The sequence below is a fragment of the Coregonus clupeaformis genome, chromosome 34 (genome assembly GCF_020615455.1).
Source record: "Coregonus clupeaformis isolate EN_2021a chromosome 34, ASM2061545v1, whole genome shotgun sequence".
Lineage (NCBI taxonomy): Eukaryota > Metazoa > Chordata > Actinopteri > Salmoniformes > Salmonidae > Coregonus > Coregonus clupeaformis.
In genome coordinates this window covers 13,328,940-13,356,474 of record NC_059225.1, presented here as the reverse complement: position 1 = coordinate 13,356,474, position 27,535 = coordinate 13,328,940, and the positions used below count along the sequence as shown (strand labels likewise).

General features: G+C 45.7%; 1 protein-coding gene across 1 annotated transcript in view; it reads left to right on the top strand.

The window, feature by feature from the left end:
- Positions 1 to 27,535, top strand: part of boc (BOC cell adhesion associated, oncogene regulated) — a 45,304-nt gene that overhangs the window by 9,747 nt on the left and 8,022 nt on the right. The window contains exons 2-6 of the mRNA XM_041861740.2: positions 14,026 to 14,163; positions 15,094 to 15,375; positions 24,593 to 24,739; positions 25,414 to 25,557; positions 26,536 to 26,829. Coding sequence (XP_041717674.2) covers positions 14,043 to 14,163; positions 15,094 to 15,375; positions 24,593 to 24,739; positions 25,414 to 25,557; positions 26,536 to 26,829 — 988 coding nt within the window. The 5' untranslated portion in view covers positions 14,026 to 14,042. The remainder of the gene's footprint in view (positions 1 to 14,025; positions 14,164 to 15,093; positions 15,376 to 24,592; positions 24,740 to 25,413; positions 25,558 to 26,535; positions 26,830 to 27,535) is intronic.

Genomic DNA, 27,535 nt, shown 5'->3' with positions numbered 1-27,535 from the left:
TATCTCTACTATCTGCCTAACACTTGATGACATTATATCATCATCCCATGGATGTTCTGGATCGATGTGATTTTGGCCTTTTTTAGAGGTGTTGAATGAATCTCACTGCTATTTTAAAGTCTCTTACTTGAAACCTGTCACAGTGATAATACAGTACATACTACATACTGCTGTTTTGTATTGCCGACTGCATAGTATCCACCAGTAGCTTGCCACCCTGAGTCAGTTGACTAGTTTCACACAGTAGGTAGAAGTCACCTGTATGTTTGAGTTGACACACACTCTGCTGTTTGTGAGAGACTGGCATAGTGTTGTTAGATCATTGATGAACTCCAGATACTAGTAAGGAAGCAGTGTGTGCTAAGTAGCTATTTGTACACCCTCTCAAAGACCATTCACACAGGAACACCACCTAGCACAGCAGCACACTGACAACAACCTCTCACATACAGTACTACCCTCTCTCTGTTTCTGTCTGTTTGTCTCTCTCTCTCTTCCCCCCTTCGCTCTTTCTCTCTCGCTTTCTTTCTCTCTCTCTCTCCCCCTCGCTCTTTCTCTTACTCTCTCTCTCTCTCTCACTCACTCACACACACTGTTGAACAGTTTGTGAGAACAGAACCCCACAGAGCCATCAATTTATTTTGGTTCCCAATTATTTATTCTCCCTCCATTCTTGCACGTCATCTTGTGCCAATGTGTTATGACTAAGTTATAACTGAATGATCCATCACTCTCTGGGACAGTTCTTGGAATGTTACTGTTGTTTACGACATACAGTGGAATGTCTGCTCTAGGGAGGGATCAACCAATGTCTTACTCTTCAGTACGCGCAAAGTTGTTTTTCATTGGTTATTATTGGCATTTCTGGTTGTTTCTGTGGCTAGGAGTCACTTTTCTCTGTCCAGTAATCGAAAAGGGAGTAACTGATTATAAAAAAAAACTGTACCTGTAATCAGTTACGTTACCAGCAAAAATATTGTAATCTGATTACAGATGCTTTTGAAAAACTAGATTACTTTTTGGATTACATTTAAATTCAGAAAGGATGTTTGTGAAAAAATACATTATGACACCTTTCTGTTTTCTCAATGACATTCAATTCAGCATTGAAAAAAGGAGCAAGTTTAAGTTTGTTCCACCTGAGCGAGTCTGACCACAAGTCAGAGACCACTATGATGACACCAAATGATGACCACCAATCAGAGACCACTATGATGACACACCAAATGATGACCACCAATCAGAGACTACTATGATGACACCAAATGCTTTTGATGGATCCTTTTTGTCTTCTTCTAATGCCTTTTTAAGGGGAAAGTAATCAGATTGCATTCATGAGTTTGGGTAATCCAAAAGTTACGTTACTGATTACAATTTTGGACAGGTAACTGTAACGAATTATATTTAGAAAGTAACCTACCCAACCCTGCCAGTAGAATTTCAGGGTCCGGGGTTGTTGAGTTTGTTCTCTGATTCAAAAGACATGCACTTTGTCACGCAACGATTTTTCAGTTAGGATCAGGTAGAAAGGTGATGATGATTAGATTTTTCAGTTAGGATCAGGAAGAGAGGTGATGTTTATGGGTCCTACTACCATCATAGGCTAAGGTGGTCAAACAAATCTATTTCTCTTGACTACATGTCATCATTATTCCCAGAGATGTGGAAACCTATCTATTAACTGGATGGATGGAGCCTGGCGACTTTCCCTGGTCTGGGATAATACCACTAGTCTATTTCTGTTGCTTCATGCATAAATCAGAAGAACTGGTCTGAGAACAGCAGCACAGTAGTTTAGTGGTGTTATCTTGTCCTGCTGTGACAGCGAGCTGTACAGTTATTGCAGTGCAGATTACCCCACCTTCTGCCTGTGTTAGTTTGTATATTGCTATTGGCACAGGTCTGTGTATTGTCTGTCTGCACATGTGCAGTCCTGCGTTTTGGCCTGCTTCTCTTTTATTCCAGAATGACATCAATATGGTTTGAGTGACGGGACACATGGAACTCCTCTGGCCGTGCTATAACGTCTGTCAGAGTGTCTCGCACACACAGCTGTAATCCAGCTTGTGACACTCAAAGATCCCTTTGAAATGAGCCCCCTTCAGATGTTCCTGTGGCAGTTAGGGCCCAAGGCAACACATATATTATATACACACACACACAAACACACACACGGTAACACAAACCTGAACTTTATTATTACGTAATAAGCATTTGACTAGTTCTCTATTGCATATGACCCCGATCTCTCTCTTTTCTCTATGCCATAGCCCTATATTTTCTCCCTCCCTCATTCCTCTCTGATTTTCAATTTTCTCCCATTTTTCCCAAGGCTGTTTCTTATATCTCCATTCTATCTCCTCTGTACTAAATGTCCCCTTGTTGTCCCCCACGTTGAAATCAGGGAAGGGACTGTGGATCTGTCTCCGTCCGTTAATACGTTAGTTCTTACATTAGTCACACGCGATATCTCAGATAGCACTGGCCCGATTTTGACAAAACTTGGTTGAATGATGCTGCTAAATTTGGTACGCATGTTGCAAACACTGTCAAGATTTAACATATGCAGGAACATTCATATCGACTTCACGGTAGTGCTATAACGGGCACATGTTTATATCTCTTGATCTATTTGACTCAGTGATGACATTTGCACAGATGCTCAGGGATATGAGTCTAGCTAACCTAGGCTATACAGTGGGGAGAACAAGTATTTGATACACTGCCGATTTTGCAGGTTTTCCTACTTACAAAGCATGTAGAGGTCTGTAATTTTTATCATAGGTACACGTCAACTGTGAGTGACGGAATCTAAAACAAAAATCCAGAAAATCACATTATGATTTTTAAGTAATTAATTTGCATTTTATTGCATGACATAAGTATTTGATCACCTACCAACCAGTAAGAATTCCGGCTCTCACAGACCTGTTAGTTTTTCTTTAAGAAGCTCTCCTGTTCTCTACTCATTACCTGTATTAACTGCACCTGTTTGAACTCGTTACCTGTATAAAAGACACCTGTCCACACACTCAATCAAACAGACTCCAACCTCTCCACAATGGCCAAGACCAGAGAGCTGTGTAAGGACATCAGGGATAAAATTGTAGACCTGCACAAGGCTGGGATGGGCTACAGGACAATAGGCAAGCAGCTTGGTGAGAAGGCAACAACTCTTGGCGCAATTATTAGAAAATGGAAGAAGTTCAAGATGACGGTCAATCACCCTCGGTCTGGGGCTCCATGCAAGATCTCACCTCGTGGGGCATCAATGAACATGAGGAAGGTGAGGGATCAGCTCAGAACTACACGGCAGGACCTGGTCAATGACCTGAAGAGAGCTGGGACCACAGTCTCAAAGAAAACCATAAGTAACACACTACGCCGTCATGGATTAAAATCCTGCAGCACACACAAGGTCCCCCTGCTCAAGCCAGCGCATGTCCAGGCCCGTCTGAAGTTTGCCAATGACCATCTGGATGATCCAGAGGAGGAATGGGAGAAGGTCATGTGGTCTGATGAGACAAAAATATAGCTTTTTGGTCTAAACTCCACTCGCCGTGTTTGGAGGAAGAAGAAGGATGAGTACAACCCCAAGAACACCATCCCAACCGTGAAGCATGGAGGTGGAAACATCATTCTTTGGGGATGCTTTTCTGCAAAGGGGACAGGACGACTGCACCGTATTGAGGGGAGGATGTATCGCGAGATCTTGGCCAACAACCTCCTTCCCTCAGTAAGAGCATTGAAGATGGGTCGTTGCTGGGTCTTCCAGCATGACAACGACCCGAAACACACAGCCAGGGCAACTAAGGAGTGGCTCCGTAAGAAGCATCTCAAGGTCCTGGCGTGGCCTAGCCAGTCTCCAGACCTGAACCCAATAGAAAATCTTTGGAGGGAGCTGAAAGTCTGTATTGCCCAGCGACAGCCCCGAAACCTGAAGGATCTGGAGAAGGTCTGTATGGAGGAGTGGGCCAAAATCCCTGCTGCAGTGTGTGCAAACCTGGTCAAGACCTACAGGAAACGTATGATCTCTGTAATTGCAAACAAAGGTTTCTGTACCAAATATTATGTTCTGCTTTTCTGATGTATCAAATACTTATGTCATGCAATAAAATGCAAATTAATTACATAAAAATCATACAATGTGATTTTCTGGATTTTTGTTTTAGATTCCGTCTCTCACAGTTGAAGTGTACCTATGATAAAAATTACAGACCTCTACATGCTTTGTAAGTAGGAAAACCTGCAAAATCGGCAGTGTATCAAATACTTGTTCTCCCCACTGTATCTCAGACACCACTGGCCCGATGTTGACGAAACTTTGGTGACTGATGAGTCTTGCCATAGAAATTACACTGATTGACCCAAGAGGGGCACTGGATCGTTCAAGGGGGACGCAATGTTTAATGTTGCCTTGTTCTATATGTATCTCTCAATGTCTGTCTTTCTCTGTCCTCCCTCCCTCCTTTCCTCCCCTAGAGACAGCAGCATAGGAGGAGGCAGGATGGGCTGGGCTGAGCTCTCCTGGTTCCTGCTGAGTAATAGGGAGACATTTCTCTTGATTTATAATTGGTTCTATTCACTCTGATGTATGAGCTGCCAAAGGAGCTAGGGGCCCCTTCCACTCCCCTCCTCCCTTTCTCTTTCCCCTCCCTCATCTCTCTTTCCCCTCCCTCCCTCCCTCCCTCCCTCCAATGCAGCCCTGGAAGAACTCACAGGGAGTAGGTTGTATGTGCAAATGTACATGGGTGTATGCACATGTGTGTTTTATCACTCTTTTGTTGCTGCGAATTTTCCTGCACAGCAGGAAATACAAACTTGTAGTGTATTTAAGTTTTATAAAGGTTTCTAAAGTTTGTCATTTCCACTTTGACATTTCAGACTTGACTTGCCCTAATGAAAAATGTATCAACCCCTACAAAAATGTATATTAATTATAATCCACATAATAATTCAAATGTTCTGTGGATGCAGGATTATTTTCCTGCTGTAGCAAACTGGCTCAAATTTAAGATCCTACATCTGTATGTATAATCCATTAGTGATGGGGGAAAAAATCGATACAGTTACATGTCGGGATATTTCTTTTAATGATATTGTATCATTTTGACTATTGCAATATTATGGTGAGCAATTTGTTATGGTGAGCAATATGTTTGAAACAACATCAAATCACAATAAAATCACAGTATCGAATCGCAATACATATAGAATCGTGAGAATCGCAATACACATTGTATTGGCACCTAAGTATGTTGATAACATCGTATCGTGAGGTCCCTGGCAATTCCCAGCCCTATAATCCATATACCGTGCATTCAGAAAGTATTCAGACCCCTTCCCCTTTTCCACATTTTGTTACGTTACAGCCTTATTCTAAAATTTAGTAAATGAACATTTCCCCTCATCAATCTACACACAATAACTCATAATGAGAAATCAAAAGCATGTTTTTAGAAATGTTTGCAAGTGTATTAAAAATAAGTATTCAGACCCTTTGCTATGAGACTCGAAATTGAGCTCAGGTGCATCCTGTTTCCGTTGATCATCCTTGAGATGTTTCTACAACTTGATTGGAGTCCTCCTGTGGTAAATGCAATTGATTGGACATGATTTGAAAAGGCACACACCTGTCTATATAAGGTCCAACAGATGACAGTGCATGTCAGAGCAAAAACTAATCCATGAGGTCGAAAGAATTGTCCGTAGAGCTCCGAGACAGGATTGTGAAGGGCACAGATCTGGGGAAGGGTACCAAAAAATGTCTGCAGCATTGAAGGTTCCCAAGAACACAGTGGCCTCCATCGTTATGAAATGGAAGAAGTTTGGAACCACCAAGACTCTTCCTAGAGCTGGCCGCCCGGCCAATCTGAGCAATCGGGGGAGAAGGGCCTTGGTCAGGGAGGTGACCAAGAACCCGATGGTCACTCTGACAGAGCTCCAGAGTTCTTCTGTGGAGATGGGAGAACCTTTCAGAAGGACAACCATCTGTGCAGCACTCCACCAATCAGGCCTTTATGGTAGAGTGGCCAGACGGAAGCCACTCCTCAGTAAAAAGCACGACAGCGCCATCCCTACGGTGAAGCATGGTGGTGGCAGCATCATGCTGTGTGGTTGTTTTTCAGCGGCAGGGACTGGGAGACTAGTCAGGATTGAGGGAAAGATGAACGGAGCAAGGTACAGAGAGATCCTTGATGAAAACCTGCTCCAGAGCGCTCAGGACCTCAGACTGGGGCGAAGGTTCACCTTCCAACAGGACAACTGCCCTAAGCACACAGCCAAGACAACACAGGAGTGGCTTCGGGACAAGTCTCTGAATGTCAGTACACAGCCCGGACTTGAACCCGATCTAACATCTCTGGAGAGACCTGAAAATAGCTGTGCAGCGACGCTCCCAACCCAACAGGACAGAGCTTGAGATGATCTGCAAAGAAGAATGGGAGAAACTCCCCAAATACAGGTGTGCCAAGCTTGTAGCGTCATACCCAAGACTCGAGGTTGTAATCGCTGCCAAATGTGCTTCAACAAATTACTGAGTAAAGGGTCTGAATACTTATGTAAATGTGATATTTCCGTTTTTAATTTAGTATAAATTTGAAACAGATTATAACCTGTTTTTGCTTTGTCATTAAGGTTGTAACGTAACAAAATGTGGAAAAAGTGAAGGGGTCTGTATACTTTTCCGAATGCACTGTACATGGTTGTACATATGTAGGATCTTTATTTGATCCAATTTCCTACAGCAGGAAAATAATTATGCAGGAACAGGAAATGTGAATTGTTGTTGTTATTATTTATTATTATTATGTGGATTGTAAATAATGGACATTTTTTGTAGGGGTTGATAGATTTTTCTTTAGGGTGAATAAAGTCTGACATTTTAAAGTGGAAATTACAAACTTTAGAAGCCTTTTTAAACCTTGAAAACACTAAGTTTGCATTTCCTGCTGTGCAGGAAAATTCTCAGCAACAAAAGAGTGACCAAATTAAGATCCAACATTTGTATGTTTGTTAGGTTAATTTTTTGAGTATTGGATTGGTCTTGTTTTTTACAGTCTATAAGGAAACATTTCATTTTTGGAGTTAGCTTGCTTCAGGGGTTTTCATTTTTGGATGCCTCTGTGAGAATACTTTTACTATGTGACGACGCCAGTCTGGGGGTATGTGTGTGCACTGTAAAAAAAAAAAAAAAAAGATATGTTTATTCAACATACATTTGTAAGGCTGCCATAGCATTGTGAGTTTGCTTAACAAACATTTTGTTGAGCAAACTCACAACAAAAAGTTTGTGAATCAACATGCAATGCAGATGTAGAAGCACATATTAAAGGCTCTTCATGCTTATGAAGTTAACTACAGTGTTCTATTTGGACGCTGTTTAAGTTGTTTTTGTCCTTTTGCATGTGGTATGACAAAAGCACTAACATCTAGTTTATAGCTCATTATTATCATAGATACACACACCTGTAAACACACAAGCTGCAACACACACACTTTGATTCCTTCACTACTTAAATCTGTGATAGCAAAATACTTTGAATATTTTATTTTTTTGAATGATTCTTAAAGAATATAACTTATAAATACCTAATGAGCTTAGTTCGACTGTCATACCCCATCAGGACTAAAATATAAACTTGGTTTACTCGATTGTTTGTAAAATAAATATGTAATTGTAAACAAACACTGTATAACCTCAAAACATGGTAAAATGTATAATTTTGATAAAATGGAAGGTCAGTCCTTACATCCATAGCTGTGTCTATGATTTGAGTGGTTACATTTCTCCACCTCCATCTTTTTACCAAAACAGTGGCAGGGTATTACTTCATTGTTGTTTGAACAGCAGATTGCCCCTTTAACATATCGGCCTAGTAAAGTCTTTATGAAGACATTCATCCTCTCATCCCAACCTGTTGCATGCTTATTAACTATGTGTGTCTGTAGAGGAAGTCATGCCCAGGGGGGTAGTGGGTAGGGCTCAGTCAGGTGGTGCTAGTTCCCATGGCCCGGGAGGACACACAGGCAGACATCCATCCAGCGTCCGTCAGGGGCAGGAAGGAATGTGGGCGTGGCGGTATGTGTTAGTTAGCCATGGCATTATGAATGCTGCCGGAGCACCATAATTAGCGTTGGCTAGTTAATTCTGCCTCGTTATATAAAATATGCAAATGCAGTGGTGCCTAATTGATTAGAGCCCCCTCCGGGCCTGGCTTGATCTCACTCGTTAATCCCCGAGATGGCCTGGTGCTCGTTAGCGTGGATGGGGTGGATGGGCTGTGTGGTGGGGGTAGCTCACTAATACTTTGAAGGGTGTGGGGGGGTCCCTACCTCGTTGGATTATGCTTTTGATGTGTAATTTCTGCGGCATTGGCGCGGTTGATGTCTGGAGATGTTGAGATGGGATTTGTGGGTGCTCAGCTCAGAGAGAGTGGTATGAATGGTGCGTGGCAGGCTGGGTTCCACCTGCTGGAGCGGGATCATCTGCCAACCTCAGACCTCACCAGGGGCATGTTCAGGAGGGCACAACGTTCTGATGGAAATGCCTTGTAAAGAGCAGCTAACATATTAATTCCCTAATCTACATGACATAGACTTGTGTGTGTCCTATGTACCTAATACCTATCTGAACGTTTTATAACATTGTACCACATGGAACACGACCCAGAACTCTCCAGAATGTTGGGGCAACAACCCTGAGAGAACTCTCCAGAACATTCTGTTAATGTTTGAAGTCAGAGAACCCATGTACTGGACTAGCCAATGAGAGGGCCAGGACTGTGCGTGTGTTCAGAACTGCATGCACTAGGTATAGCCCTAGCCATAGCACGGGGACCTGGGAGTAACTGTTTCCTGTTGAATGTAGCTATGGTTGTTTAGGTACAGTGTATGCTGTTAAAGCTACAGTCTGGGATGAAAACCAAAAGCAAAATGGCAGGCCCGCCACTTGTTTTGGTAAACAGCTGAGGGAATGGGCTAAGTAATTCATCTCAAATTCTTTACTACTATGGATCCATTTTCCACTTGAGAGCAGAGCTGTAGCGGGTGATGTAGTCTCGTCTTGTCTTCTCCACCCAGCCTGACCAAAGGGCCAGCAACCAGATTGACTGAGAGAGGGGAAAATATGTTGGACACATTCAAACAACGCTGTCACACGCGCTCACACACTCGCACACCCTCTCATTGACAAGACCCTCTATCCTCCTGCTCGCCTGCCAGTTGACATCCCCTCTATTAATTTGGACCCTGTTCTGCTTTCTCAGTCAACCCCTCTCCAGCCCCTTCACCCCCCCCAACCCTCACCCATCTAAGAGATTGAACCACACCACCACCCCACTCACCTCTCCACACTACTATCAAACCTCTTGGTCATTGATCCCCCTCACAGACACACACACACACACTTCTCCTCTCCTCCATTGAGCGGCCCCCATCATCAGCTCTTCCTGGGGCCCTTCAGAGTAGCATCTCCCCTTTCTCTCTGGGGGTCTGCGGGGTCTTTGTCCACACACCGGCCCACTGCTTCACAATGACTCTCCACTCTATTAAGGTGCGTTCTGCCTGTTAGTGTCGCCAGGGGCAACCGGCCTCCCGCATGGCAGCTATGCAGCACGGCATTGTGGGCCGGCAGGCCCGAGCGGAGCAGTTGAACCCAGTACTCCTCACACTTGACACCGCATGTGTTTATCTAAAGGGGGGCCATTGTGATGTTTGGATGGGGGGGTAGTAAAGGACGAAAAATGGTGGGTAGAAAGAGCGGGATAGAGGAGGAGGGGGGTGATACATATTCAACAGTTCAGCTCCTCAGAAGGAGTTGCCTACCCTACCCCCCTCTCCTCTCCCTCTCTCCCCCACCCCTCCTATGTCCTCTCTCCCACCCCTCCTATGTCCTCTCTCTCCATGCCAGAAAGCAGATGGAATGTGAGTGCTCAGGGAGGAGGTTCCAGCCTTGTTTCATCCAATTAGCAGGCTTGTCAAATGAATTTATCCTGGGAGGCAGGGGGACAATAGGGGGGAACTAAGGAACCCTGCCTGCACCAGCGTCACAATGAGGCTTTATCAACTTACTCCTAATACCTCTCACCATGTCATACTACTAAACCACATACATCAACATCCAAGACTCATACATACTGTTTGCCATCTCCCCATCTCATACAAGAGCAAACAACATACTCATACGCCCATACTCAGTCGTACACATACACACGCATACCGATACACACACATTATAGACCAGCCCAACCACACACACATACTCACAACTCATGGGTATAGACACACACACAAACTACTGCAGCATAGCCACAGGAAGTAGTGGTGCTGAGGGTGCTGCAGCACCTCCTGATAAAGCATTTTATTTTATTACATTTTTTTAAATAAATAAAATAGTAATTCTACAACATTTTTGATCTAGGCCTTTATTACTCCTGTATGAGTGGAGAAAAATACTCTGTGTGTCTCTGTCCTTAATCAGAGGAGCTGTCTCTCTGTGTGTCTCTGGTCTTCATCAACCTCCCTCTGCTCTGTGTGTGTGAGACTTTCTCTCTCGCTGTCTCTGCTGGAATGGATGGATGGAAAAAGTTGTGTTGAGGCCAGCTTGTCATCACGAGGCAGGGTATCTGCTAAGCAAATCCAGTCTGATTAATGGATCTAGAAGAGACAGAGCCAGAGAGGAGGCTGCGTTTAGGGAGGCTTGATGTGGGAGAGGTTCTCATGAAATAAGAAGAGTGTTTGTAAAGCCATGATAAAGCATGTGAAACAGTAGTGTGTGTGTGTGTGTGTGTGTGTGTGTTAGTTTTGTTAGTCTGTAGTGGACATGTTGTTGCTGTGTGTGTCTTTCTACTTCCTATTTTGTCTGTGTGTTTTTGAGGATTCGTAGCTCTCCCCCGTTGGGACCCACAGGTGGTTGGTTCACTAGATGAGACGGGTGTGTCTCTTTCCGTCCTGTGTGTGTGTGTGTGTGTGTGTGTGTGTGTGTGTGCGCGCGCGCATGGCAGCTGCTCTTCTCTCCTGAAGTCAACAGTCTTAGCCGTGTGCTGGCTCTTCTAGGTTAGTAGTAACAGTGGTTGGTGGTACCTAGAACCACTACTATTTTAGTCCCACTTTGCTATTTATCCCACTTCACTATTTATCCCATAGCTAGTATACACTGTATTTGTTTCCAGTTACTGTGTAGCCTAGCTATGTCCATCAGTTACTGTGTAGCCTAGCTATGTCCATCAGTTACTGTGTAGCCTAGCTATGTCCATCAGTTACTGTGTAGCCTAGCTATGTCCATCAGTTACTGTGTAGCCTAGCTATGTCCATCAGTTACTGTGTAGCCTAGCTATATCCATCAGTTACTGTGTAGCCTAGCTATATCCATCAGTTACTGTGTAGCCTAGCTATGTCCATCAGTTACTGTGTAGCCTAGCTACAGTGAGGGAAAAAAGAATTTGATCCCCTGCTGATTTTGTATGTTTGCCCACTGACAAAGACATGATCAGTCTATAATTTTAATGGTAGGTTTATTTGAACAGTGAGAGACAGAATAACAACAAAAAAATCCATCTGACCACAACACTTTCACCCAGTTCTCCTCTGAATCATTCAGATGTTCATTGGCAAACTTCAGACGGCCCTGTATATGTGTGTTCTTGAGCAGGGGGACCTTGCGGGCGCTGCAGGATTTCAGTCCTTCACGGCGTAGTGTGTTACCAATTGTTTTCTTGGTGACTATGGTCCCAGCTGCCTTGAGATCATTGACAACATCCTCCCGTGTAGTTCTGGGCTGATTCCTCACTGTTCTCATGATCATTGCAACTCCACGAGGTGAGATCTTGCATGGAGCCCCAGGCCGAGGGGGATTGACAGTTATTTTGTGTTTCTTCCATTTGCGAATAATTGCACCAACTGTTGTCACCTTCTCACCAAGCTGCTTGGTGATGGTCTTGTAGCCCATTCCAGCCTTGTGTAGGTCTACAATCTTGTCCCTGACATCCTTGGAGAGCTCTTTGGTCTTGGCCATGGTGGAGAGTTTGGAATCTGATTGATTGATTGCTTCTGTGGACATTTATACAGGTAACAAACTGAGATTAGGAGCACTCCCTTTAAGAGTGTGCTCCTAATCTCAGCTCGTTACCTGTATAAAATACACCTGGGAGCCAGAAATCTTTCTGAGAGGGGGTGAAATACTTATTTCCCTCATTAAAATGCAAATCAATTTATAACATTTTTGACATGCGTTTTTCTGTTTTTTTGTTGTTGTTATTCTGTCTCTCACTGTTCAAATAAACCTACCATTAAAATTATAGACTAATCATTTATTTGTCAGTGGGCAAACGTACAAAATCAGCAGGGGATCAAATACTTTTTTCCCTCACTGTATGTCCATCAGTTACTGTGTAGCCTAGCTATGTCCATCAGTTACTGTGTAGCCTAGCTATGTCCATCAGTTACTGTGTAGCCTAGCTATGTCCATCAGTTACTGTGTAGCCTAGCTATGTCCATCAGTTACTGTGTAGCCTAGCTATGTCCATCAGTTACTGTGTAGCCTAGCTATATCCATCAGTTACTGTGTAGCCTAGCTATATCCATCAGTTACTGTGTAGCCTAGCTATGTCCATCAGTTACTGTGTAGCCTAGCTATGTCCATCAGTTACTGTGTAGCCTAGCTATATCCATCAGTTACTGTGTAGCCTAGCTATGTCCATCAGTTACTGTGTAGCCTAGCTATGTCCATCAGTTACTGTGTAGCCTAGCTATATCCATCAGTTACTGTGTAGCCTAGCTATGTCCATCTGGTTATGATCTTAGTCTTAGTTAGCCAGAGCCAGTTTTAGTTGTCTTGACCCGGCGTGTGCGTGTGTGTGTTTGGTAGGAAGCTCTTGATGTGTCCAGACTTGGTGTTAAAGTACATGTTCCAGTATGTTCCAGACAGAGCTTGTGATCCATCCAGCCCATTTAGATGGAAGAGAGGAGGGAAAGAAGGCCAGGGGCTTCTGGGTAGAGAGAGAAGGGTAAGAGATGTATCGAGAATGGAAGAGTTGGTTTGTATATGAGAAAGGTTCCAACATTTAGTAATAGTGAAGAACTATAGCTGATTTTTTGCTTAGAACCCTGTGCCCACCAACCACTCTCTCTCCTCTGTTCAGCTCTGCCCCTGCGTGTGAGTGCGCTACTCTTGGAGGGAGAGAGAGTTCTCCCCATACCCCCCAATTCTGGGAGCTGTGTGGACCACCCTCCTCATCCTGACGGGAAGTTGTTAGTTTAACCTGACAGGGAAGAATTTGGGAAACTTGGCAGAGAGCCACGAGGGAGAGAGAAAAGCTACCCGCTCTGCATTAACTGTTAATAACCTGACCATTACCGGACCCCCTCGCTCTTTTTTCTCTCTTGCCTTATTTCTCCCTTACACACAATCTACACTCTCATATCCATATGCGCTCATACACAGACAGACACACACACTTCTGCGCTACTAGTATTTCCCCCTTCCTCTCCTCCCTGTAGTCAGTTGTTCTTTGTGCTGGGTGGTGAATACAGGCCCTGTGTCCTGGACCTCTCCCTGGACCTCTACCTGTATCAGTTACACCTGAATTGGGGGAGAGTCACAGAATGATGAAGGGAGAGGCTGATGGGTGCGGGAGGACAGGGATGGGGGCTGATGGAAAATAAAGGGTTTGTTTGTGTCTGGGCTGGAGTTGTGTTTCTGAGGGCTGGGCCTCTGCTGTGAGCAGGACCCTCACCTGGTCTCTACCTTTCAGTGGGGTGTTTGTATGTGTCTGAGTGTTTTTCCAATGTGTGTGTGTGTACATTTCCGCTGTGTGTGTGGTGCATGTATATGTAACTGTATGTGGAGGTTTGTTTATGACGTTGCCATGGGATTTGTCAGTGGTATCATAGTTAGTGGTTGTTGGTTTAGTGACAAAGTGTGTGCGTGTGTGTGTGTGGGGGAATGAGTGGATTCACATTGTTTGTTATGAGTGTCATGAATCTGTATGACATCTGACCCTCTCTCTCTCTCTCTCTCTCTATCAGGGAGTAGTGTATGGAAGATGTCTGGAACATTAGACTGGACTCCGTGGATGAAAAAGCGACGGGCACGAGTGCTGTGTGCTCTGGGTGCAGTGCTACTGTGCTGCCTACAGGGCGGCGCCACTGGAAATGGTGCCACTGGTGAGTAGAGCACTGGTCATGTCACAGCATCCCAACAGTGAACCAGGAATTGTCATAGAGATACTAACATGTATGAGACAACAGGGATCTATCCCAATTAATGTCTTATTAATGATGGGAGGTTTACGCCAAGTTGTTTTGCACAAATCAGAAGTAAGAATTCAATCCAATGTAGGTAGAAGGAGAATAAGCTATCTTCACAGTTTGTTTGTGTCTTAAATATGTGTATGGCAGTGTGACTTAACACTCCCTCTCTCTCCATCTCTCTCCTATCCCTCCCTCTCTCTCCTATCCCTCCCTCTCTCCCATCCATCCCTTCCTCTCTCCTATCCCTCCCTCTCTCTCCCATCCCTCCCTCTCTCTCCCATCCCTCCCTCTCTCCCATCCCTCCCTCTCTCTCCCATCCCTCCCTCTCTCTCCCATCCCTCCCTCTCTCTCCCATCCCTCCCTCTCTCTCCCCATCCCTCCCTCTCTCTCCCATCCTCCCTCTCTCTCCCATCCTCCCTCTCTCTCCCATCCCTCCCTCTCTCTCCCATCCCTCCCTCTCTCCTATCCCTCCCTCTCTCCCATATCCCTCCCTCTCTCCTATGCCTCCCTCTCTCCCATCCCTCCCTCTCTCTCCCATCCCTCCCTCTCTCTCCCATCCCTCCCTCTCTCTCCCATCCCTCCCTCTCTCTCCCATCCCTCCCTCTCTCTCATCCCTCCCTCTCTCTCCCATCCCTCCCTCTCTCCCATCCCTCCCTCTCTCTCCCATCCCTCCCTCTCTCTCCCATCCCTCCCTCTCTCTCCCATCCCTCCCTCTCTCTCTCCTATCCCTCCCTCTCTCTCTCCTATCCCTCCCTCTCTCTCTCCTATCCCTCCCTCTCTCTCTCCTATCCCTCCCTCTCTCCCATCCATCCCTTCCTCTCTCCCATCCCTCTCCTCTCCCAGATGAAGTGCCAGTGTTCACAGAGGAGCCTCTGTCGGTGGTGCAGAAGTTAGGTGGTAGCGTGACCCTGAGGTGCAGTGCCCGACCCCCCTCGGCCAACATCAGCTGGCGGTTGAACGGGCGCGAGCTGGTTCCTGGGGCTGATGGGGACCTGGGGGTGGTACTGGAACCTGGCACGCTGCTCATCCCAGCCCTCACCAACCTCACTCTGGGCAGGTACCAGTGTGTGGCCAGCACCAAAGCAGGGGGCCTGGCCAGTGTGCCCGCCAACGTCACCGCTGCCAGTGAGTAGCTGTTTATGCATTTCTGGTTTATTTGAATAGCGACATAAACAATAACACATTGAATAAACAATAATCTGATCCCTAGGTTGCGCCACTGTGTGAATAATTGTACACATTTTCAACACCCGTTCATGGATGGGTACACACACATTACACTTGAGTCTGGTAGTGTTCTGTAAATGTTTCTTTCTTCTTCATTTTAGGCCTTTTGGAAAAACACAGCATCAATTTCAATTATCACACTGAGCATATAATGTATCATACAAACTATCAGTCATAATAAAACAGACTGTTTAGGAAAGAACATTGTGTTGCAAAGTGTGTAACTGTAGGTTAGCCAGCAGGCCCTTTGTAAGGGCAGAGAAGGGGGATGTAGTGTCATCTGACTCCATAGTATGGAGAAGTGATTCATAATGGTGTGTAGCTGTGTAGTGTAGTGCTTGGTCATCTAGTGGTGTGTGTAGTGTAGTGCTTGGTCATCTAGTGGTGTGTGTAGTGTAGTGCTTGGTCATCTAGTGGTGTGTGTAGTGTAGTGCTTGGTCATCTAGTGGTGTGTAGTGTAGTGTAGTGCTTGGTCATCTAGTGGTGTGTAGTGTAGTGCTTGGTCATCTAGTGGTGTGTAGTGTAGTGCTTGGTCATCTAGTGGTGTGTAGTGTAGTGCTTGGTCATCTAGTGGTGTGTAGTGTAGTGCTTGGTCATCTAGTGTAGTGTAGTGTAGTGCTTGGTCATCTAGTGGTGTGTAGTGTAGTACTTGGTCATCTAGTGGTGTGTGTAGTGTAGTGCTTGGTCATCTAGTGGTGTGTAGTGTAGTGCTTGGTCATCTAGTGTAGTGTAGTGTAGTGTAGTGCTTGGTCATCTAGTGGTGTGTAGTGTAGTACTTGGTCATCTAGTGGTGTGTGTAGTGTAGTGCTTGGTCATCTAGTGGTGTGTGTAGTGTAGTGCTTGGTCATCTAGTGGAGTGTAGTGTAGTGCTTGGTCATCTAGTGGTGTGTGTAGTGTAGTGCTTGGTCATCTAGTGGTGTGTGTAGTGTAGTGCTTGGTCATCTAGTGGTGTGTGTAGTGTAGTGCTTGGTCATCTAGTGGTGTGTGTAGTGTAGTGCTTGGTCATCTAGTGGTGTGTGTAGTGTAGTGCTTGGTCATCTAGTGGTGTGTGTAGTGTAGTGCTTGGTCATCTAGTGGTGTGTGTAGTGTAGTGCTTGGTCATCTAGTGGTGTGTGTAGTGTAGTGCTTGGTCATCTAGTGGTGTGTGTAGTGTAGTGCTTGGTCATCTAGTGGTGTGTGTAGTGTAGTGTAGTGCTTGGTCATCTAGTGGTGTGTGTAGTGTAGTGTAGTGCTTGGTCATCTAGTGGTGTGTGTAGTGTAGTGTAGTGCTTGGTCATCTAGTGGTGTGTGTAGTGTAGTGTAGTGCTTGGTCATCTAGTGGTGTGTGTAGTGTAGTGTAGTGCTTGGTCATCTAGTGGTGTGTGTAGTGTAGTGTAGTGCTTGGTCATCTAGTGGTGTGTGTAGTGTAGTGTAGTGCTTGGTCATCTAGTGGTGTGTGTAGTGTAGTGTAGTGCTTGGTCATCTAGTGGTGTGTGTAGTGTAGTGCTTGGTCATCTAGTGGTGTGTGTAGTGTAGTGCTTGGTCATCTAGTGGTGTGTAGTGTAGTGCTTGGTCATCTAGTGGTGTGTAGTGTAGTGCTTGGTCATCTAGTGGTGTGTAGTGTAGTGCTTGGTCATCTAGTGGTGTGTGTAGTGTAGTGCTTGGTCATCTAGTGGTGTGTAGTGTAGTGCTTGGTCATCTAGTGGTGTGTAGTGTAGTGCTTGGTCATCTAGTGGTGTGTAGCGGCGCACAATTGGCCCAGCGTTGTCCAGGGTAGGGGAGGGAATGGCCGGCAGGGATGTAGCTCAGTTGATAGAGCATGGCGTTTGCAACGCCAGGGTTGTGGGTTTGATTCCCACGGGGGGCCAGTATAAAAAAAAAAAAATGTATTCACTAACTGTAAGTCGCTCTGGATAAGATCGTCTGCTAAATGACTAAAATGTAAATGTAGTGTAGTGCTTGGTCATCTAGTGGTGTGTAGTGTAGTGCTTGGTCATCTAGTGTAGTGTAGTGTAGTGTAGTGCTTGGTCATCTAGTGTAGTGTAGTGTAGTGTAGTGCTTGGTCATCTAGTGGTGTGTAGTGTAGTGCTTGGTCATCTAGTGGTGTGTAGTGTAGTGCTTGGTCATCTAGTGGTGTGTAGTGTAGTGCTTGGTCATCTAGTGGTGTGTAGTGTAGTGCTTGGTCATCTAGTGGTGTGTAGTGCTTGGTCATCTAGTGGTGTGTAGTGTAGTGCTTGGTCATCTAGTGGTGTGTAGTGTAGTGCTTGGTCATCTAGTGGTGTGTAGTGTAGTGCTTGGTCATCTAGTGGTGTGTGTGTAGTGTAGTGCTTGGTCATCTAGTGGTGTGTAGTGTAGTGCTTGGTCATCTAGTGGTGTGTAGTGTAGTGCTTGGTCATCTAGTGGTGTGTAGTGTAGTGCTTGGTCATCTAGTGGTGTGTAGTGTAGTGCTTGGTCATCTAGTGGTGTGTGTAGTGTAGTGCTTGGTCATCTAGTGGTGTGTGTAGTGTAGTGCTTGGTCATCTAGTGGTGTGTGTAGTGTAGTGCTTGGTCATCTAGTGTAGTGTAGTGCTTGGTCATCTAGTGTAGTGTAGTGCTTGGTCATCTAGTGGTGTGTAGTGTAGTGCTTGATCATCTAGTGGTGTGTATTGTAGTGCTTGGTCATCTAGTGTAGTGTAGTGTAGTGTAGTGCTTGGTCATCTAGTGGTGTGTAGTGTAGTGCTTGGTCATCTAGTGGTGTGTAGTGTAGTGCTTGGTCATCTAGTGGTGTGTAGTAGTGTAATGTTGTGGTACTATAATGGTAGAAAAGTGGTAGTGTCTGTGAGGGGACTGAGAGGGGGTCTGCATGGAGGAGTGTAATGCGACCCTGAAGCCAGGTGGTGGGGCCAGGCCAGGGGAGGGAAGGGGACCCTGGGGTCGCTGTGAATGGGGCCTCCTCCCTGTCTCTCAACTCTTCTCCCCAGCTCCCCACGACTCCACGACTCCACCACCCCACCAAGGGGCCAGGGTTCCGGTCTAGAGGCACGGTTTCGACTGCTCCTACAGTCTTGCTTTGGTACTGCAGTTTAACTGATGCCCGGCCCAGAAAGACCATTTCCATAGACGGCCACATAGAGAAGTCCGATTTTTAAATTCTTAACAAGACACTTTAGTCATCACCTTTGTGCACAAAACATCCATTGAATTATTCAAATAATTGTTGCTGACACCGCCGAAGATATGAACATTTTATATTAATCCAATGTCTGCCATGTTTTTGGATGACGTGATGACGTCGTCGCTGCACATGTGAAGTTGGGCCGTGTAAACCGGAAGCAACCCAGATATAGACGGTCCATGAATCGCCGTATGCGAACGTGTGTAGATTACGTTGAAAACAAAGGTCGGACATCTTGGACACAGTCTCTAGGTCTTTTATTCCTCAGTGCTCCCCACCTCCCCTCTCCCCACCACACCACATTCCTCTGACTGGTGAGTTATGGCTCTGTAATTTGGAGAGGGGGCTGCTTTTTTGTGAGGGGGAAAATAATGGTGTGTGTGAGAGAGAGATTGAGAGACTGACAAGAATATAGAAAGGGTAACAATAAGAGAGAGAGAGGGAGATGCTTTGTTGTGTGAGGGTGTGTGTTAGGCCTGTGTTTGTAACTTTGTGTGATGTTTTGTGAGGATGTGAGGTTGTCTCTGGTGTTTTGTAAGTGGGTGTCGTGTTTTGTGAGTGTGACTGTGTGTGTAGTGTTTTTAGAGTGTGTGTGTGTAGTGTTTTTAGAGTGTGTGTAGTGTTTTTAGTGTGTGTAGTGTTTTTAGAGTGTGTGTGAGCTGTGTTGAGAAACAGGAGGTGTTTTTAGGCCAGTTGAGACAGGATCCCCTCACAAGATGAGACATGATGTCACAGTCTCCAGTCTCCCCCTCTCGACCTCACTCACCCCTACTCACATTCTCTCTCTCTTCATCCTCTCATTCTCTTTCCCCCCTCTTTCTGTCACTCACTTCTCACTTTCCCTCGTTCCCTCTGTTATTTTCTCTTTTGTCTTTCTCATTCCTGCTGTCTCAGTGTGTGTCTCAGTGTGTGTCTCAGTGTGTGTCTCAGTGTGTGTCTCAGTGTGTGTCTCAGTGTGTGTCTCAGTGTGTGTGTCTCAGTGTGTGTGTCTCAGTGTGTGTGTCTCAGTGTGTGTGTCTCAGTGTGTGTGTCTCAGTGTGTGTGTCTCAGTGTGTGTGTCTCAGTGTGTGTGTCTCAGTGTGTGTGTCTCAGTGTGTGTGTCTCAGTGTGTGTGTGTGTGTGTGTGTGTGTGTGTGAATGTGCTAAGTTGTGTGTTTGACTATGTATTTGTGTGTGTGGGACTTCATGCTTAAACTTCCTCCGTGCAACATTGATGAATGTGTATAGTGTGAGTCACAACGAAATATGTTAATGTGGAGCCAGACAGACAGACGCTGTCTTTTTTTGTGTATGTGCACACTGTGTGTGTATGCACTGTTCGAGTGTGTGTGTGTATGCACTGTTCGAGTGTGTATATTACCGCATATGTGTAGGAAGGAAAACTCATGGCTCCATCCTTGCGGTCCATAGCTCTTATCCTCCTGATGTTTGCCCCGTCTGATTCTGAAGAATCTTTCTGAGCTCTCTCCCACTGGGACCAAGCTGTTTTCACATTATTTAAAACTCCCTGCTTGAATTCCTTTGTAGACAACCAACCGCCCGCTTACAGACAGACAGACGGAGAGGCCCCCAGAACACACAGCCATGCTGTGTTGTCTTAGGTCTCTCTTTATGTAGTGTTGTGGTGTCTCTCTATATGTAGTGTTGTGGTCTCTCTCTTTATGTAGTGTCTCTTTATGTAGTGTTGTAGTGTCTCTATGTAGTGTTGTAGTGTCTCTTTATGTAGTGTTGTGGTGTCTCTCTATATGTAGTGTTGTGGTGTCTCTCTATATGTATTGTTGTGGTGTCTCTCTATATGTAGTGTTGTGGTGTCTCTCTATGTGTAGTGTTGTGGTGTCTCTATGTGTAGTGTTGTGGTGTCTCTTTATGTAGTGTTGTAGTGTCTCTTTATGTAGTGTTGTAGTGTCTCTTTATGTAGTGTTGTGGTGTCTCTCTCTATGTAGTGTTGTGGTGTCTCTATATGTATTGTTGTGGTGTCTCTATATGTATTGTTGTGGTGTCTCTCTGTAGTGTTGCGGTGTCTCTCTATATGCAGTGTTGCGGTGTCTCTCTATATGTAGTGTTGCGGTGTCTCTCTATATGTAGTGTTGCGGTGTCTCTCTTTATGTAGCGTTGTGGTGTCTCTTTATGTAGTGTTGTAGTGTCTCTTTATGTAGTGTTGTAGTGTCTCTTTATGTAGTGTTGTGGTGTCTCTCTATGTAGTGTTGTGGTGTCTCTATATGTAGTGTTGTGGTGTCTCTATATGTATTGTTGTGGTGTCTCTCTGTAGTGTTGTGGTGTCTCTATATGCAGTGTTGCGGTGTCTCTCTATATGTAGTGTTGTGGTCTCTCTCTATGTAGTGTTGTGGTCTCTCTCTATATGTAGTGTTGTGGTCTCTCTTTATGTAGTGTTGTGGTGTTTTGTCCTACTTTTATTTATTTTTCAGTTAAATCAAGGTTAAATAAAATAAAACATCTACACACACACACACACACACACACACACACACACACGGTAAAGTACTTGCTCACAAATACACACATTGGTAAAAACATGCATACATAAACTGTCTGTAACAGTAACACAGTGTTCCTACTGCCCCCCTACCTCTGTACATAAAGATGAAGTATGCAGAGTCTGTCTTAAAGTATTTAAACCGGCATTGCCAAGCGGTCCTGGAGCAGTCCAGCGCCGCTTTATAAATACCATCAATCCTGCTAGACCAGCATCCCACTCACACAGGGACAGCAGTACACATGCACGCGCAAGCGGGAACACACACAATCTTGCATACATATACAGGAGGAGTACAGACACATGAACACACCCAAACAGGATCCCATACAAACAGACACACATGCATGTGAACACACTTAACCCAAACAAACATACATACATGTGAACACACTTAACCCAAACACACATGCATGTGAACACACTTAACCCAAACAAACACACATACATGTGAACACACTTAACCCAAACAAACACACTTAACCCAAACAAATGACTGTGCTGTCACTGCACTCACACACATTCTCTCTGACACTGAGCACCAACACACCTTAGGGTCACGCAACAACACACGTTATTCCTATATAGTAGTTCTACTGGTATTCCTATATAGTTGTTCTACAGTTATTCCTATATAGTATTTCTACTGGTATTCCTATATAGTATTTCTACTGGTATTCCTATATAGTATTTCTACTGGTATTCCTATATAGTATTTCTACTGGTATTCCTATATAGTATTTCTACTGGTATTCCTATATAGTATTTCTACTGGTATTCCTATATAGTTGTTCTACAGTTATTCCTATATAGTTGTTCTACTGGTATTCCTATATAGTATTTCTACTGGTATTCCTATACTCTGTCACTTACACATTCTGTCTGTTTCTCTTTCTTTGTCTTTTTTTTCTTTCAGCCACTCACCTGAGGCACATAGGGGGCTTTTCAGTGGAAGAATGCAAGGGTAGAGGTGTGGGGAGGAGGGGGTTTAAGGTGTAGTTGGAGGAATTTGGGAGAGGTGGGGGGAGTAGCTGTAAAAACAGGGCCTGATTGATTTAGCAAATGGAGCATCACACAGTGTCTCTTCCAGACACACACGCACACACACACACACACACACACACACACTACCCAGCATGACATGTCTTGTGTTTCTCATCTCTCTTGGAATAGGGGTTGGAAGGGGGTCGGATGGAGGTGGGGGGGGGGGCACCTGTCAAGGCCAACCCCTGTAGCTCCCCTCTCCCATTAACACTTCCCCAGACAGCCCACACTGCCTGCACGGGGAATAGATCAGATATGAAAAAACATCCCACACTGTCTGTCACCCACAGTAAAGGTGTATGCTCAGCATCTATAGTGAATCACTATTGCGTTAGTACATGCCTTAACTGTGGCCTTAACTAAACTCTGTTCATATACTTAGAAGTGTATATAACAGTATCTGGTTGTCTAGTCAGTTAACTGTGTGTGAGTGCCTTGGTTATGTCTGTTTTGCCAAAGAGTCGAGCAGTCCTAGAATAACAACCAGCCGTGCACCTCTGAAAATAATGGAGTGCCGCCATCTTTGTGAAACAGAATAAATCAACAGAGAGTGGTAGACATTTAATTAGGTTAGGGAGTTGTATTTTTGTTTAATTTCACTGCTGGACTCCCTGCCTCTAGCATACACTACAGCTCTGATCATTTGTTATGTTGAATGTTCCCCCTTTCCCCCCTCCTTCTTTCGGGTTCTCTCTTTATCTCTCTCACTCCCTTTTAAACGTTCTTTCTCTACCTCATTTGTCTGTCTCTCTCTCTCTACCCCTCTCGCTCTCTCTACTCCCCCTCGCTCTCTGCTACACCCTCACTCTCTCTGCTCCCCGCTCGCTCTCTCTACTCCCCCTCTCTCTCTCTGCTCTCTCCCCCTCTCTCTCTCTGCTCCCTTCCCCTCTCTCTCTCTGCTCCTTCCCCTCTCTCTCTCTGCTCCTTCCCCCTCTCTCTCTGCTCTCCCCCTCTCTCTCTCTGCTCCCTCCCCTCTCTCTCTCTGCTCCCTCCCCCTCTCTCTCTGCTCCCTCCCTCTCTCTCTGCTCCCCTCTCTCTCCGCTCCCCTCTCTCTCTCTCTGCTCCCCCCTCTCTCTCTCTCCCCCTCTCTCTCTCTGCTCCTCCCCCTCTCTCTCTCTGCTCCCTCCCCCTCTCTCTCTGCTCCCTCCCCCTCTCTCTCTCTGCTCCCTCCCCCTCTCTCTCTGCTCCCTCCCCCTCTCTCTCTGCTCCCTCCCCCTCTCTCTCTCTCCCCCTCTCTCTCTCTGCTCCCCCCTCTCTCTCTACTCCCCCTCTCTCTCTCTACTCCCCCTCTCTCTCTCTCCCCTCTCTCTCTCTCCCCTCTCTCTCTACTCCCCTCTCTCTTCTCCCCCCTCTCTTCTCCCCTCTCTCTCACTACTCCCCCTCTCTCTCTACTCCCTCTCTCTCTCTCTGCTCCCTCCCCCTCTCTCTCCTCCCCCTCTCTCTTACTCCCCCTCTCTCTACTCCCTCTCTCACTACTCCCCCCTCTCTCTCTCTACTCCCCCCCTCTATCTACTCCCTCTCGCTCTCTCTACTCCCCCTCTCTCTCTACTCCCCCCCTCTATCTCTACTCCCCCTCTCTCTCTCTACTCCCTCTCGCTCTCTCTCACCCCCCTCCTCTCTCCCCAAAACTTCAATGCCCTTCACTCTACTCCCCCACTCAGTGTTCTAAAGTCTAGCAATGCTATTTCCTCCCAATCCAAGCTGGTTGTTCTTTCCCTGAAACTCTAGAAGCAGGCCACCTCTCACCTCTAAACCCTGGTCCAGCCCCTGCGGCCCCCTCGGAGGGGGGTCAGGGGTCAGCCCAGTGTCTGTTCTGTGCAGACTGTGTGTCTGCATGACAGAGTGGGAGCACATGGCCCTCCAGTAATCCCTCTCCAGTTTCCCACAGTAACCAACCACTAACCAGGCAGGCCCTCAGTCTCTGTCCCACAGTAACCAACCACTAACCAGGCAGGCCCTCAGTCTCTGTCCCACAGTAACCAACCACTAACCAGGCAGGCCCTCAGTCTCTGTCCCACAGTCGGCCCTCTGCTCTGCTCTGACACACTGCTCTATTCATTGAAAGAGAATTAATCAAACGGTCTAGAATGGTAAAGCCCAATTTGACCGCCGGACTGGTCATTCTGTTTTGGAATATTGCCTTGAATTGGAATGCCAATTTTTACTAGTTCCCAACTTTCCATTCTGTAGTTCTTGTGTTGTCATACTGTTCCATATTTATGGACTACAGACTGAAGAGCTTACACAGGCTGGTTGGGTTGAGGAAGCAAATGTGTGTGTATATTGCGCAATTTGTGTTTATAGGAGAGCTTCTGTTGGTCTGTGGTGCTCTGACATGGCTAGAGCTGCTCAATGGCGGGAGTGTTTTGGTCCATGTTTATGTGTATCTGTGTGTGTTAATGTCTTTCCTGACCTCCTCCTTCCTCTCTCTCTGTGTACCTCAGAGCTGCGAGACTTTGAGCAAGACAACCAGCAGGACATTGAGGTGGATGAGGGGAACACGGCTGTGATCCAGTGTCACCTCCCTGAGAGCCAGCCCAAGGCCCAGGTCCGCTACAGTGTCAAACAGGAGTGGCTCGAGACCTCCAAAGGTATGGATCTATCATTCTGTTACAGGCCTATTCTCTCTACCTCTCTATTTTGCATTCTATCCCTCTCTCTTTCTCTCTCTGTCCTTCTCATTAGTAATTTCTCTCTCTCTCTCTCTCGCTCTTTTACTATCTCTTTCCATGAATTACTGGAATGCTGTATCTATCCTGCTATCTGGCCCATCATAAAACTGCAGATAAGGCAGCGCTATCTGGGGAATGTTGAAACATGGGAATACTCTTGTTTGTTTTGCAACCATTTATTTATTGAGTTCTTTGAGAAAAAAGGCCCACTCCTCTGTGGCTGGTATATAGATGGCTAGGAGCTGTAGGTAGGGCTGCGTGGCATATCAGAGAGAGGGAAATGATAACCACATTGAGGAGAGTTCACTGGCTGGCTCTCAGTAAAACTCCAGGGCTCCACCATGTGGCTGGTGCTGATAGTGCACTCTGCTGTTGAAAGAGACTGTTGTAGGCTAAATGCTTAAGCCTGCTCAGGTTACTCAAGTTCCTATTTTTCCCAAAAAACTGATTTGGGACTTTAAAACTATTTATATTATATATATGTCCATGCCCAAGAATAACAACCACATAATTGTCTCTCGGATCACTTGTAATGGCCAGTGCCAACCCAGCCTTAATGATTAAAGCCACCCCCCGTCTGTCTGTGTCAACAGGGAACTACCTGATCATGCCATCAGGGAACCTGCAGATAGCCAACGCCACTCTGGACGACGAGGGGCCTTACAAGTGTGCTGCCTACAACCCTGTCACACAGGAGGTCAAGACTTCCACCTCCACTGACCGCCTGCGCATACGCCGTGAGTCATCATGACCAAACACTGACCGACCACGACTAAACACTCATCATGACCAAACACTGACCGACCACGACTAAACACTCATCATGACCAAACACTGACCGACCACGACTAAACACTCATCATGACCAAACACTGACCGACCACGACTAAACACTCATCATGACCAAACACTGACCGACCACGACTAAACACTCATCATGACCAAACACTGACCGACCACGACTAAACACTCATCATGACCAAACACTGACCGACCACGACTAAACACTCATGACCAAACACTGACCGACCACGACTAAACACTCATCATGACCAAACACTGACCGACCACGACTAAACACTCATCATGACCAAACACTGACCGACCACGACTAAACACTCATCATGACCAAACACTGACCGACCACGACTAAACACTCATCATGACCAAACACTGACCGACCACGACTAAACACTCATCATGAACATGATACAGCACACACACTTACCTCTGTACATTTCTAATTGACTAAGTCATTTTGATCATTGCTGTAGGACGACCACAATCCTCAGATTTGTCTGAAGGTCCCCGGTACCTGTTTACAAATATGATGGAAGTGTGTATAGGGATAGTTTAGTGCCTAAAATAAGGGGATCGTTTTTTTACTATCTGTTGTTCCATGTAGTGAATCTGTTAATCAATGCGTTTCTTTTGGCTAATAGCAGTAATGCCAAATTAAATGTTTCATCCAATAATAAAAATAAATAATAAATGTGATACCTTAAGGGGTCTTAAAATTCGAATGATCCTTGGTGTGACCATCTTAAAACAATTCCATATGTTATCTTAGAACCCCCCCAGACATATTGAGTTATTTTATTAGCTATTTTGATTTGTTTCTAAGATTATAACAAGGCCAGTGAGACGCTTCATTGAAAAACAATCCATTGCATAACACAGTTCCCCCCTCGCTCCCTCCTTCCATCTCTCTCTAGGTTCGACGTCGGAGGCGGCCCGTATCATCTACCCCCCAGTGTCTCGCACCATCATGGTCACTAAGGGACAGCGTCTGGTCCTGGAGTGTGTGGCCAGCGGCATCCCCACCCCGCAGGTCACATGGGCCAAGGACGGTCAGGACCTGCGTTTCCATAACAACACGCGCTTCCTGCTCAGCAACCTGCTGATTGACGCGGCGGGCGAGGGCGACTCAGGGACGTACATGTGTCACGCTGACAATGGCATCGGATCAGAGAGCACCGCTACTGTGCTGTACGACGTGCAGGTGTTCGGTGAGTAGTGCCAACCTGTGTGTGAAGAAGAAGAACAAATATATCCCCCAACTTTGGTCCTCACTTATGGGTTCAGTAGGATGATACTAGGATGGGTTCAGTAGGATGAGATGGGTTCAGTAGGATGAGATGGGTTCAGTAGGATGAGATGGGTTCAGTAGGATGATATGGGTTCAGTAGGATGATATGGGTTCAGTAGGATGATACTGGGTTCAGTAGGATGATATGGGTTCAGTAGGATGATATGGGTTCAGTAGGATGATACTAAGATGGTTCAGTAGGATGATATAGGTTCAGTATGATGATATGGGTTCAGTAGAATGATACTAGGATGGGTTCAGTAGGATGATATGGGTTCAGTAGGATGATACTAGGATGGGTTCAGTAGGATGATATGGGTTCAGTAGGATGATATGGGTTCAGTAGGATGATACTAAGATGGTTCAGTAGGATGATATGGGTTCAGTAGGATGATATGGGTTCAGTAGGATGATATGGGTTCAGTAGGATGATACTAAGATGGTTCAGTAGGATGATATGGGTTCAGTAGGATGATATGGGTTCAGTAGGATGATATGGGTTCAGTAGGATGATACTAGGATGGGTTCAGTAGGATGATATGGGTTCAGTAGGATATGGGTTCAGTAGGATGATACTAAGATGGTTCAGTAGGATGATACTAAGATGGTTCAGTAGGATGATATGG